At 29.3% G+C, this 13,618-nt stretch overlaps 1 protein-coding gene across 2 annotated transcripts in view; it reads left to right on the forward strand.

Moving 5' to 3' along the window:
• The first annotated feature begins 8,566 nt into the window (after positions 1-8,566).
• The window catches only part of LOC107440433 (microsomal triglyceride transfer protein large subunit), a 63,422-nt gene continuing 58,370 nt past the window's right edge, over positions 8,567-13,618 (forward strand). The window contains exon 1 of one of the 2 annotated variants that reach the window (XM_043050618.3): positions 8,567-8,898. In XM_043050618.3, coding sequence (XP_042906552.1) covers positions 8,862-8,898 — 37 coding nt within the window. In that variant the 5' untranslated portion in view covers positions 8,567-8,861. The remainder of the gene's footprint in view (positions 8,899-13,618) is intronic. The other variant, XM_043050617.3, reaches the window with a different exon arrangement.

The following is a 13,618-nucleotide window of genomic DNA, read 5'->3' on the forward strand; positions in this document are numbered from 1 at the left end:
TACCACATAGACTGCTGACCAAAAAGAACCCATTCAAAATAGAAAAATACATGATGGATGGGATGCCAGGTGCCCAACTCATAATTCAAGACAAGTCGAGTTGGCAGGTATGAAATTATGTATAAACCATGAGATCGATAGCCACTTATGAATCACCAGCATGGTGCACAGCACCACATCATTTGTTAAATAAATTCGATATTGTACAGAATAAAATATTGCTATCAAATATTAAAGATCCGTACTACGTTAGGAATCGAACATGAAGAGAAAAGTTAAATCTTTAAAAACTCGCGCAATATAATGCCTTGAATGGCAATTTTTGTAGAAAATTATGACTCGGCGAAGTTTAATGATATCTTCAGCAAAGAATTCCTAAATGAAAATATTACACGCAGCCCATTGGCGGTTCTTTTTATTTACTTATTTTTTTTCTTCCTAAACGGATGGTATACTATCCAAGACGTATTGTAAATAGTGAATATATTGCTCATAACCTTTTTTTTCTTCTCAATTTTATTATCATTCACACATATCAGACTGATATAAACGCAAAAATTCTAAACCGTCTAGTGATGTACCAATCGATTTGTCATAGTCATATTATTGGTCAAGGCCTTTTTGCCTTTTCATCTTGATTTGTAAAGTCGTGAAGTAATTTTCATTATGAGTTCTGAAAACAGAAAGAAAAATTAAAAGAAAAATAATCATGATATAGAAAAAATAAAAAATAATTTTGAACTATTTGCTGCAATTGCAACGCCATTGGCTGAACCGCAGCACCAATAAGAAATCAGAGTTATAAATAATTAGAGAAAAGACTGCAGCACCAATCGCTTCCACTGTTATAATTTTAATTTATATATTAAATTATAAGGTATCAATGAAAGATTAAAATTAGTGAAGAATTAATTGAATGTATCTGATGAAATAGCATCGCTGCTGAAAAACCGGGCAAGGAGTCTGATTTTGGAATCTTCAATTAGCATTTCTGCTTTAAAAATTTTGTTACAGTTTGCGACTGAGCATTTTTACACTTTATTTTAAATAAAATTGTGTGTTAAGTCTCATTATAGTTTCAGTGAAGGTGTTTAATCCTTTGGGGACGGGTGATTCAGAAAAGCATTCGTACAAAATCAAAATCAGGATGTAAATAAATATAAATATTTAACCCTTTCGCGCCGATTGTCACAAATACGCGCCAGCAAAAAACCGTATCAATCAGGGTAAAAAGATAAAACTGGTAGCCAAAGTAGTTCTTTAGCAGTTTATTTGTGGGAGGGGTTATAATTATTTGATTTATTTAATTCACCATTACTTTAGTTCAAAATAAAATTATCTAGTTATACTTTGAACGAACATTGATTATATAGATGACTAAGCTAACAATAATTAAAGTGAAAGCAAAGTAAGTCTGTCAAATTAGCAACGACTACATTTAAGCTACCGTTTTTTTTATTTAATTACATCCTGATTCTAATTTTGTACGAATGCTTTTATGAATCACCCGTCCCCAAGGGGTTAAACCGACACCTCCTAGAAGTAGAAAGGCCTCAGCACGGATCAATTTAGTAGTCCGAAGTGACGAAGTTAACTGCGCAGTAGACGAAAAATAAGAAAAATGTCATTACGTTAGGGGTACTAAGCTGCGCAGTGGTTGAAAATACAAAATATGTCATTACGTTTGGACTACTAAGGGATATTTATGGTAACCCGTGCTGAGGCCTGTTCTTTCTAGGAGGTGTTGGTTAAACCCAAGTTCCCACTGTCAGGAAATTTTCTTAAAGTGATGACAAAAGTGAGATAAATTTAAATGTTTTAAGCTACCTGTAAATTTTTAATTTCAAAGAAGTATTTAAATTTGTGAAAACATACCTAGGGGTTAATTACAAAATTATCAAATGAAAGTTAATTTAAACATTTCCAGTAGTCTTGAAGAACCTTAGCTACCGCATTTATTTTTTTCCAAATCGTGAGAGCCCTCTCAAACGAATTTGTTTTTATTAAAAATTTTTTTATTTTTATCATTAGCACGTTGAATGCCACGCTAATTTTACATGGCTTGCCGGTATGGCCACACCGGTAAATAACTACAAACTAAACTTGCAAATATTAGTTAGACTTCGCTCGTTTTTAAAACGTTTAGGTTAAAGGCTTGGTGAATTATATAAGTCTACGAATTGTTTAGGAATAGTGGCGGATAAAATTATAAATATAATATGGCGGATAAATTAATAATAATAAATATATATGGCGGATAAATTAATAAACTACCACTTGAAAATATTTATTCGCTGTCCGGAGGAAGTTGGCATCTCTGTGTATATAAATAAAACTATTTTTGTGTGTTCTATATTGCATTTATTTCTTCAAACCATTTTAGTAACGATAATAATATTAAAAAAAATTACAAATATACTCGAGTGATGTGTTTTCAATAATCTTAGCTTCGCCGGTCACCGGTGATCCCCGTAGCGTTACGAACAAACTCAGTGCCGGTCACCGGTGATCCCCATGGCATTCAACGTGTTAAATTCAAAAAAAAAAAATAATAATAGTTAAATTTAAAAAAATATTAAAAAATTAAAAAAAACTGTAGCTAGTAGAGAGAGACCGATTGCAGATTTCAAATCAGTTACGCGAAAATCGTTACGAAATCTCACGCAACAGAAAATAATGTGTTTCCTAATGTAATCATCCTTTGAACTCATTATTTGTAATTGCATAGGAAATGAATTTGTGATATTTTTTTACCCATTAAAAATGTTAAATAATAATAAAATAGAAGACTATAATATCTAAGAAAGGTAACAGCTGATGTCTCTTGCATAACCAGTCACATGACTTCTGAAAGAAGGAAGAATACTTTCCACGGTCAAGGTCACTTTTAGTCGGAAGAAAAGGTAAACCTAGAGCGTTGACCTCCTACCATAATCATGGGGAATGTCTACGGCCCTTTTCATGTTATTTTATCCCAAGAGGCAAATGGAATTCGTCATCCGACAAAACAGGTTTAAATATCATCGAATGTGATTAAGAATCAATTTTTCTAACTAATAAAATAAATATTTGTGTATTTTTCCTGCCTGTGGCTTGACTCGAATTTGAATTGATAGTTAAAACAAAAAAATTTTTTATTTTGGAATTTTTTTTATTGTTTTAGAAAGTATTTCGAAAAATTTAATTAATAAGATAGAAAATCATAAATTTCATACAAACTGGCTGAAAAGAAATTTTGTTTGAAAAAAAATGGACCCGTGGTGTTATCATTCAGAGAAAATAATATGAAACGTTAAGAAGCATCACATAGGACGCAAGAAAGATGGGGAAAAAAGAAGAAAAAAGGAGAGAAATTTGGTAAAAGGGTTGATGAGGGTAAAATTAGCAATTATGCATTTAAAATCAGTAATAAAAAATTGATGTATTCCTACATCATTCAAAACAATCACGCCTTAACTCTAAAAATTCGTTAGAAACAAACTTCACAATTGCATTACATGGAGAGGAAAACTCCGAAAACCATCCATGGTTAGCTCGATTGTAAAGGGATTTGAATCAATAGTCCGTTTACAACCTAAACATCCTAGAGAAGAAAGCCTCACAACTTTTTAGTGACGTCACGAAGTATCGACTCTACTTTCTCTGTACCCATTTAAATCGTCTGCAGTTATTTTAATTCTGCTAGAGTGTTTTATTTTTAACAACGAAAAATCATTAAGAATTTTTTTATTTTATTTGTGCTTGATAAATATATAAACGTATGCGTGTTGTTTCAAATAATTTAGAGTAATATTTAACCACATTTTCTCATTTATTTCCTTTTAACTAGAAGAGAAAACTTGCTTACATCTAATCTTTATTTTTTTTTTTAATCAAAAGAAAATCTACTTTATGTCTATCAATTCAATCATAATTTTGATTGTAACAACTTCTAAATAATGAAAAGCGGAATACATTTACAAACCGCAAAGAAAACTAAATCATGCATTTTTTCAAAAACCATCATTTCTTAAAAACAAAATTCATAGTAAACAGTGCATGGAACTTTTGTCACTTCGAAGAACTGAATTTATTATAAAAATCAAATCAGGTAACACTTTCTTTCTTTCTTTCTTTCATAAACTATTTCTCATGTTGCTTGGAGCTTTTATAATTAATGAAATTACAATTATAAAGTTACAACTTTCTTTCATAAACTATTTCTCGTGTTACTTTGAGCTTTAATAATTAATGAAGTTACAATTTTGAAGTTACAATTTTCTTTCTTTTATAAACTATTTCTCGTGTTACTTTGAGCTTTTATAATTAACGAAGTTACATATTTCGTCACTTTATAGCTAATTTCAGGGGCCGTGGCATATAAATTATCTTATAAACCACAAAAATTATCTCGAAGGTCACGGGTTCAAATCCTAATGAAACCCTTTAGATGTATTTTTGAGATGTCATTCTATAATTTGTGCAATTTGCTTTTCAATTTAACAAGAGCTTATAAGCTGTCCTTATAATGAACACACAACTGTAAATGGGAAAATATAAATAAATAAATAAACCATTTCAAATTGAAATATCCGATTAGATTTTTTTTAAAGAGGCTTAATTAAACTTGTAATTTTATTTTTTGCAAGCAGGGGAACAAAAGCTACAAATTTTTCATATCATGCTAGCAGCTCTACAACAAATTGTAATGCGTAAGTTTCAAAATAACTTTTTTCTTGATTAATAATTTGGTTTCTTCTGTTTTAAAATAAAATCTTAAAAAAATTGAAATAATACAAACTATATTATTAAGTATTGAATTTTTAGGAAAAAAAATCGAAGTATTATGCTTGATTATGCTTATGATTATGATTATGATTATGCTTGATTATGATTATGCAAAGTATTATGCTTAAAGCTTGATTAAAACAATTATCAAATTCACACTTATATCTTATAGTTCAAAATATCACTAACATTATGCAAAATCAACACACACTATGGCAAACGTTATACAAATTTACATAAAGTCAACGTAGTCTAAAATCAAAGTTTTGTAGGAAATATATTTGCAACAAAATTCTGAAATGTAAGAAAATTCTGAGAACAAAAAAATTAATAATTCGAATATTCATTTAGGAAAATTAATTTTTTTGTGAATAATTTATTTCAATAAAATTTTTAAAATGGGTAATTATTTAAATAATTTTTTAATTTGCCAGAGCATGAGCAAGAAAGAAAATGAAACGGAAAGAGAAAAATACTGCTCGAAACAAGTTCTTCCTATTCCTAACTATAAACTATACACCAACATATACTTTTTTTCGAGTTAAAAAATAAACAAGAATGAAATATTTTAGTTACCAGTTTTTACTCTTTTCTTTTTTGCAATATATTATAAATTTTTTTGTTTCTTAAAAAGAACATGTGTTACCACAATATCACAAAAACAAAATGTCTCATTCACTGAATAATTTTCTTGATGAATAGGGTTGGGGCCGCCGCACGTCCTGCTTACCCAATTTGTTTCAAATAAAGAAAAAAGAACCTGTACGTCATTCAACTTTTAAACTACCAACTAATTTGACATTCAGAAATAATTTTCTTAGTGTCAGCAACATTAGTGTATTAAATCTCGAAATTTAGACTTAAAAAAAAATTAAAACTACCACTACGATATAGAAATTAAAAAAATATGTAATTAAGATCGATTTGATTGTCGTAAAATTCTCATTGTGAACCTAATAGTTCCAAATCTTCTCAACTTAATCATAAAATCTTGGCAAACAAAACGAACCGTTGATAACACTTGGTAAAATTTTCTTCCACGACCGTTTAAGCTGGCAGGTATGTGTATATTTGCATGTAATAGTAGTCTAAATAATTTGTTATAAACTTATAAATCCAGGAATTATATAGTAATACAAATTTACTAAAGTTAGATATGAAAATTAAATACCCTGAAAAATGAAAAAAATATTTTCTCATTTACTTTGCAGTACAATTGTTGTGACAAAAGTACGTAAAAAAATACGATATCCGTTATCAATTTTTTTCTTTCGTAAACCAGGTGATTTCTTGTCACTGCTTTATGAAATAAATTTAATATAAAATTTCTACTTTTTTTAATTATAAACTGATTTCTGCATAACACGAATTAGCATAAATAAATAAAAGACATTGCTAATTACATTAAAAAAAACAAGAATGAGAAAAAAAAGCTATAAGTCAATATTTAAATAAAAAATATAGTGAAGAAAACAACAACAATCAAACGAAAAGTGTAGGTTGAACTGTTCCGTTATTTGAACGCTATAAAATTCTCATGGTAGACCGGTTCTCGTTTGAGCATGAAGATAGGAAATTAGTCTTCAAAAAATGCCGCCAGAAGAAACGATTTGGCGATTTATTTTTATCCCAGTTTGTTTTACAAAAAAATCTCAAAGCTTCGATAACAGTTTGAAACCTGTCTGTTTGTTTCATGATTAATGAATGACGACTTGTTTGACCTTATACTTCGGACCTAATAGAGGTTAATAAAGAAAAAAAATTGAAGACAATATTGACAGAGATATTGAAAACATTTGTAAAAAAAGGATCTGCCTATTCAAAAAATTTAATTGCGTAACTAAAAATGTATTGTCCTAAAAGCAATTTATTGTCCTAATTAAACAGACTACCAAAAGTAAAAATATTGCCATTGAATAAATAACGTCAGCATTCTTGACATTTTCTTTTTAAGAACATTTTATTGTCCTAATTAAACAGACTATGAATATTAAAAATATAAACATTTTATAAAAAAAAAAATATATTAGTAACATTGACATTTTCTTCCTAAAAACATATTTATTGTCCTAATAAAACACGCTACCAAAATTATAAATGTACACATTTAATAAAAAATGTCGGTATTTTCGACATTTTCCTTCTGAAAACAATTTATTGTCCTAATAAAACACACTACCAAAATTTCAAAATGCGCACATTTAATAAAAAATGTCGGTATTTTCAACATTTTCTTTCTAAAAACAATTTTATTGTCCTAATAAAACACGCTACCAAAATTATAAATGTACACATTTAATAAAAAATGTCGGTATTTTCGACATTTTTTTCTGAAAGCAACAATTTATTGTCCTAATAAAACTCACTACCAAAATTACAAAATGTACACATTTAATAAAAAATGTCGGTATTTTTGAAATTTTCTTTCTAAAAACAATTTATTCTCCTAATAAAACACACTATCAAAATTACAAAATGTACACATTTAATAAAAAATGTTGGTATTTTCGACATTTTCTTTCTAAGAACAATTTTATTGTCCTAATAAAACACGCTACCAAAATTATAAATGTACACATTTAATAAAAAATGTCGGTATTTTTGACATTTTCTTTCTAAAAACAATTTATTCTCCTAATAAAACACACTACCAAAATTACAAAATGTACACATTTAATAAAAAATGTTGGTATTTTCGACATTTTCTTTCTAAGAACAATTTTATTGTCCTAATAAAACACGCTACCAAAATTATAAATGTACACATTTAATAAAAAATGTCGGTATTTTTGACATTTTCTTTCTAAAAACAATTTATTCTCCTAATAAAACACACTATCAAAATTACAAAATGTACACATTTAATAAAAAATGTTGGTATTTTCAACATTTTCTTTCTAAGAACAATTTTATAGTCCTAATAAAACACGCTACCAAAATTATAAATGTACACATTTAATAAAAAATGTCGGTATTTTTGACATTTTCTTTCTAAAAACAATTTATTCTCCTAATAAAACACACTACCAAAATTACAAAATGTACACATTTAATAAAAAATGTCGGTATTTTTGAAATTTTCTTTCTAAAAACAATTTATTCTCCTAATAAAACAAACACACTACCAAAATTACAAAATGTACACATTTAATAAAAAATGTTGGTATTTTCGACATTTTCTTTCTAAGAACAATTTTATTGTCCTAATAAAACACGCTACCAAAATTATAAATGTACACATTTAATAAAAAATGTCGGTATTTTTGACATTTTCTTTCTGAAAACAATTTATTGTCCTAATAAAACACACTACCAAAATTACAAAATGTACACATTTAATAAAAAGTGTCAGTATCAGCGATATTTTCCTTTTAAAAACAATTTATTGTCCTAATTAAACTGACTACAAAAACCAGAAATGTAAGCATTTATAAAAAATGTCAGTGTCATCGATGTTTTCTAGCTGAACTATGATTTAAGAATGCCAATGACAAATTACATTAACTCGCACAGAGTGGCATATATTTTACTTGAGATTACACTTAATTTTGAAAGCACGTTAGTCATCGAATTTAATTTAATATTATTGTTTCATACGTCATCATTAAAAATTTACAGCCAATATAATAACTGTACAGGTAATTACAACACAAAATCTGCTGACATGGCACAATATGCATATTTTAAAAATTGACAGTAGAAATTCATTCTTTTCATATCTTCTTTTCGAATTCGTCGGCGAATGAATGAACATAATCTGAAAATCCCGGTATGCTTTCTTTTTCATGGCAACCCTAAAACTTAAACTCCTAAAACGAGAACTTCGTTCCATCTGTTTCATCACTCGGTTCTTTGGTGTCTATCTTGATTTGTCTTAATCTAGATATTCAGTTTAAAGTTCACACTTTCTCGGACATTTAAGGGGTCAAAGGCCACCTGAAAGGTCAGCAACATCTTAAACACATGCGAGTGTAAAAATCTTTTTACTTGTAAAGACTCTTCTGTTTCTGTGATACCTTCCTGTGAAACACGTGTATTTATCGTCTGCTCAATGAGTTTCAGTCTAAGGGATTTACACTATAATTGTATATAACATGTGGATTATTTTTCTTATGATACTTTCTGCTGTTGGTAAGTATCATTATCTATTATTAGTATCATAATCTGTTCTTATATTATTGGTTTTAAATAATGAATTTAAAAAACGTACAGTTTGACAGAAATATATTATTAGAGTATGTACGTACTCGGGAAAATTTAAATTTTGGTTTAAATTTATTTTGATTAGCTTTGGTCTTATAACAAAAAATTCAAATTCCGTGTCAGTGCCATACTACTGCGGAGTTTGCTTAGCTTCAGAAAATTACATGCATAAAAGTTTAAATGTAAATAAACTGAGAGGAAAGATTTATGATTAATTCTGTTTTATCTGTTAATCATGTAACTTAATCATTTTTTGATTTAGTTTATTACCAGTGGAAAAATATTTAGCTCTAATCTCAACTAATCTTATCTTGGAATCTTTCAAGAAATATTGACACTTTGCAGGCATCCATTAAGATTAGCAAACAGTGTAATTGCCATTAAAATTCTAAATAATAATATAAATGTTATTGGACACAATTATTAAGATTTAAATATATAAATCTAAATTTATAAATATATTCTGGTAGATACAAACTAAATTAAACACAGCTTTTTTTTTTTTTAAATCTGAATTATAATACCATTTTCCCAAGAGCAAAAAAATTTTTCATTAGTTATTTAATTCAAAACTAAAATTGCTTCAACACATTTTGTAATGATATGGAAATATGATAAAAAGTGGTAGGGCTTTTACGACAAAATTAATTTGATATTTTCTACTGCTAGCCACCACTTTAGTTCTAAAGGTTCCGCAGTTGCAAAATTTCAGATTAAAGTACAGAAATGATTGTTACATTATGCATAGCTGCAGTTTTTCACATTTACTAGTAAAAATTCTTGTAAAAGTAGCGATATAACAATTGATTTTAGAATTATAAACAGTAACTCTCTTAACGATGCAAACACATTAATTATATGGAATGGTAGTCTTGATTATTATGGTTCAATTAAAAAAAAAAAGTAGATACAATTTTTTTTTTTTTTTTTTTTTTACCACACAATATAAATGAAATCTCCCACAAAAAACAGGAGATTCCGCAATTATGCATTATGTAAGAGATGATAGGTTTATGCCAAGTACAACCGTTTCTCAAACATAAACATCAAAGATGAAATATTTGATAGGTCAGTCTGTATAACTTTTCAAAGAATTCACTGAAAAATTGCCCTTCATGCAGAAATGCCAACTTGCATTGCTTTGTAAAAAAATATTTTCCATCGGTAGCGAAATTTTTAGTTTAGCAGTATTTTACTTTTTAAGTAATTGTTTCACCTCTACATATCAAAAATTCAAAGTATCTTTTGAAATGCAAATTTTTTGCAAATATTTTGTGGTAACACTCATTAAGCATGGGCGTAATTATCCTTAGTCTACAAGATTTACTATTTTATTCGCTACCCATTAATTGCCTTCGTGGAAGACGTTTTGATGGAACAAACCACGAATTCCTGCCGTGGTTAGCCCGACGGCAAGAGGATTCTAACCCGCAATCCGTCTACCACTGAGGATATTTTATGTCAGCATTATGGTTGGTGCAAGTCGGGAGACGAATTCGCATCCACTAGCAAACGCTGGGATTCATGCTTGGATCACCTCATAGGGAAGCGTGTGCTACATCTTTAATTGAAATTAATTTTATAAAACCAATGATGAAATAGAGGAATGTAAATTTTGATATCATTTTAAATATAAAAATAAAATCTTACGGAATAGTAGGTACTTCATATATACTCTCCAATTATTACAAAATTTTGGTAGTTTCGGAAAAGGTTTTCTCCAATGTAATAATGGTAATGTACGGTTGTTTTGATAGTTTAAAAAATATTTATTTAAAACAGTACTTGTGCAGTTTAGATGGATCTTTTATGAGTCAGCCCCACTGTGGGTCAGTGATAAGATAGGGAAGCAAGAATGCGGTGGCTGATTGTGTACAATTTTTAAAAAGATAAATACAAATAGAACAAGCTCTTGCTTTTTTCTTGGAGAAACAACACAAGTCCATCCCCAGTGACAGGGTTCCCACGGTCTGGAAATTTTTTTTAAGTGGTCGCAAAAGTGATATAGATTTAGAAGTTTTAAGCTACCAATAAATGTTTAATTCAAGGAAATATATAGAGGTTCAAAAAATAATATAACTCGAGAATAATTTCATAATTCGAAAATAAAAGCTAAATTAATGCATTTTTCAGCAATCTTGAAAAATCTTATCCACCACTCATTTATTTTTTCAAGGTCGTGGGAACGCTGCATTAGAAAAACAAATATTCTGATATGGATTTATAATTATGAGATAGCGATTTGTTTTCTCTCTTAATTTAAATGGTTTTAAGCGTAATAAAATATTTATATTATTGATAAATTAAGGCCTTTTATTTGTATTAACACTTTATTCGAAGATAAAAAAAAAAAACATGTTTTAATGTCCATTTAATAACACTCGAGATTTTAAACAGAATATTTTTCCAGTGGTATTGAACAGAAGTGGAAACATTCAAAGCTAATAGAATGTTTATAAAACTTTAATAATAACTTAAGACAATGACCATATAACATTTGTCCGTTTATATGTCTGCCTAACACATTGCAAACGGGTCACGTAAAAATAGTTTTTTGAAATTTGTGCTGTCCATACGAAAGTTTAAAAAGTGATAACAAAATTTCTTCTTTTCCGTTGTGTTTTTCAAAGAAATTATCTATTCGTGATTACCATAAACATAAATGATTCAGTATTATATGTAATCATTACTACAATCTTTCGTCGTGCATTTTTTTTTAAAATTGAAATTGCAGCTATGGAGAGAAGTTTGTTCCAGCTTTTATGAAATCTTGCTTAGAACTTTCTTAAAATTTTAATCATAACACCTGTAATATATTTTTTGAAAAAGTTGCTCGCGTGCAATGCATAAACAACATTCGAGATTTTAAGAGAATGCTTCTCCAGTGAACTAAAACCGAAAAATTCAAAACTAATAGAATTCTTATAAAACATTAATAATAACTTAAGAAAATGATTATATGACATTTGATTGTTTATATATCTGCTCAAATTGATTACATGTAGTTGCGTGAGAAATTTTTTTTTAATTATAATTTATTAAATATTTCTATATTACTCTTTGCACTGACTAGGAAAAAAACATTTTCTAATTCAAAAATTCCTAAGTAGTTGAAGGTAGGTAGGTAAGTACTTTATTTACGTCCCACTAGAGCAGCACAATAAGCTATTGGCAACGGTCTGGAAAACATTCCTGAGGATGATCCGAAGAGATGCAGTCGCAATTTTGATCCTCTGCAGAGGGGATGGATCGCCTGTTTTAGTAGCCCGACCACCTGCACGCTAAGTCGAGAACTTTACGGTAGAACAGTTTAACGAGGACAGATGTCACGCACCCTCGGTTCCTACGCAGGCTGATCAAAGTGGTCACCCGCTTACTTACAGCAGCCAGTGATGCTTGACTTCGGTGTTCTACTGGGAACCGCGTCCTTACGATCAGTCCACTGGGGGACAAGTAGTTGGAGGATATTTAATGGGAAAAATGCAGAGGATACTTTCTCATTTTAACACGTTCACGCCGGGAAAAGTGAAAATACCGGTACGGGAAAGGAGAAAATACTGGTAGAAGAAGTATTTCAATATTAGATAATACTAGGGAGGAGTTAATCTATTCTCAACAATAACATTTCACTGTAAGGAAATTTATCACGGCGATGAAGCAATTCAATATAATAATTGCATCCGTTAAAAACAATTGGTAGTTATGGATTTTTATTATTCCCGGAAAAAAACTGAAAAATGAAATTTATTGTTACCAGTTTTTACTCCGGTGAGCTGCCAAGATGAGAAAATCTAGCGTGACCCACCGGTGGGTCACATCGGCGTGAACGTGTTAAGCTATAACTATCATCATCATCATCATCATCAAAATATAACTGGGCGCCTGGGGCCGTTAGCGGCCTTTTTCCCATTCGTCTTGTATTTAATCTTTAAGGTGGTTCTTTCTGGTAATTGGAATAAAAGGAAATCAAATATTTTGTATTTTAGTTAAAATTATGTCACTACAAAAATGAGCTGCAATCGGCCTGAGGTTTATGTCTTCTCTTAAGTTTTCAAAAGTAAAAATTTCATTGAATCCTGCGGTGTCACAATATATGGTTAAGCTATAACTTAGAATCCCCAACCCTACATTTCTTGCTCTCCTTATCATTTGTAGTGGTAGCAAAATAGTACTTCAGTAAAAATTTTATATGAAGTAAAATTAAGGGCTCGATATTTTAGTCATTGATAATTAGGTATATTAAGCGTTTTCACATAGCCTCCTACAAGTTCATGTTAAGCTTATCTGCCAACTTCTCGCTGCAAATCGCAAGAGAGTGGTTGTAAATTTCTTATTTTATCCTTTATTATTGACCTAATACTTTGATTTAAATTTTTTTTTTTTTGCAACTATATGCAGCAATATATCACCACTATGTGCAGCTGATAATCTTTAAATGAATTGATGAAGTTCGGGCTAAATTGCACAAATGAAGTCAACCATAAAATGTTATTTCGCAACCACATTAAGAATTGTGGAAGGCTATCACATTGTTACATAACTGCCAACTTTTGCTGTTGTCAAAAATGATTTTCCAAATTGGTAGTAAAATGTAAATTAAAAAATTAACTATAGACAAATATATTTCAGGGTTCCCACGACTTGAAAA

Source organism: Parasteatoda tepidariorum, chromosome 4 (genome assembly GCF_982258835.1).
Source record: "Parasteatoda tepidariorum strain Cologne lab strain chromosome 4, Ptep-v5.0, whole genome shotgun sequence".
NCBI classification, from domain to species: Eukaryota; Metazoa; Arthropoda; class Arachnida; order Araneae; family Theridiidae; genus Parasteatoda; species Parasteatoda tepidariorum.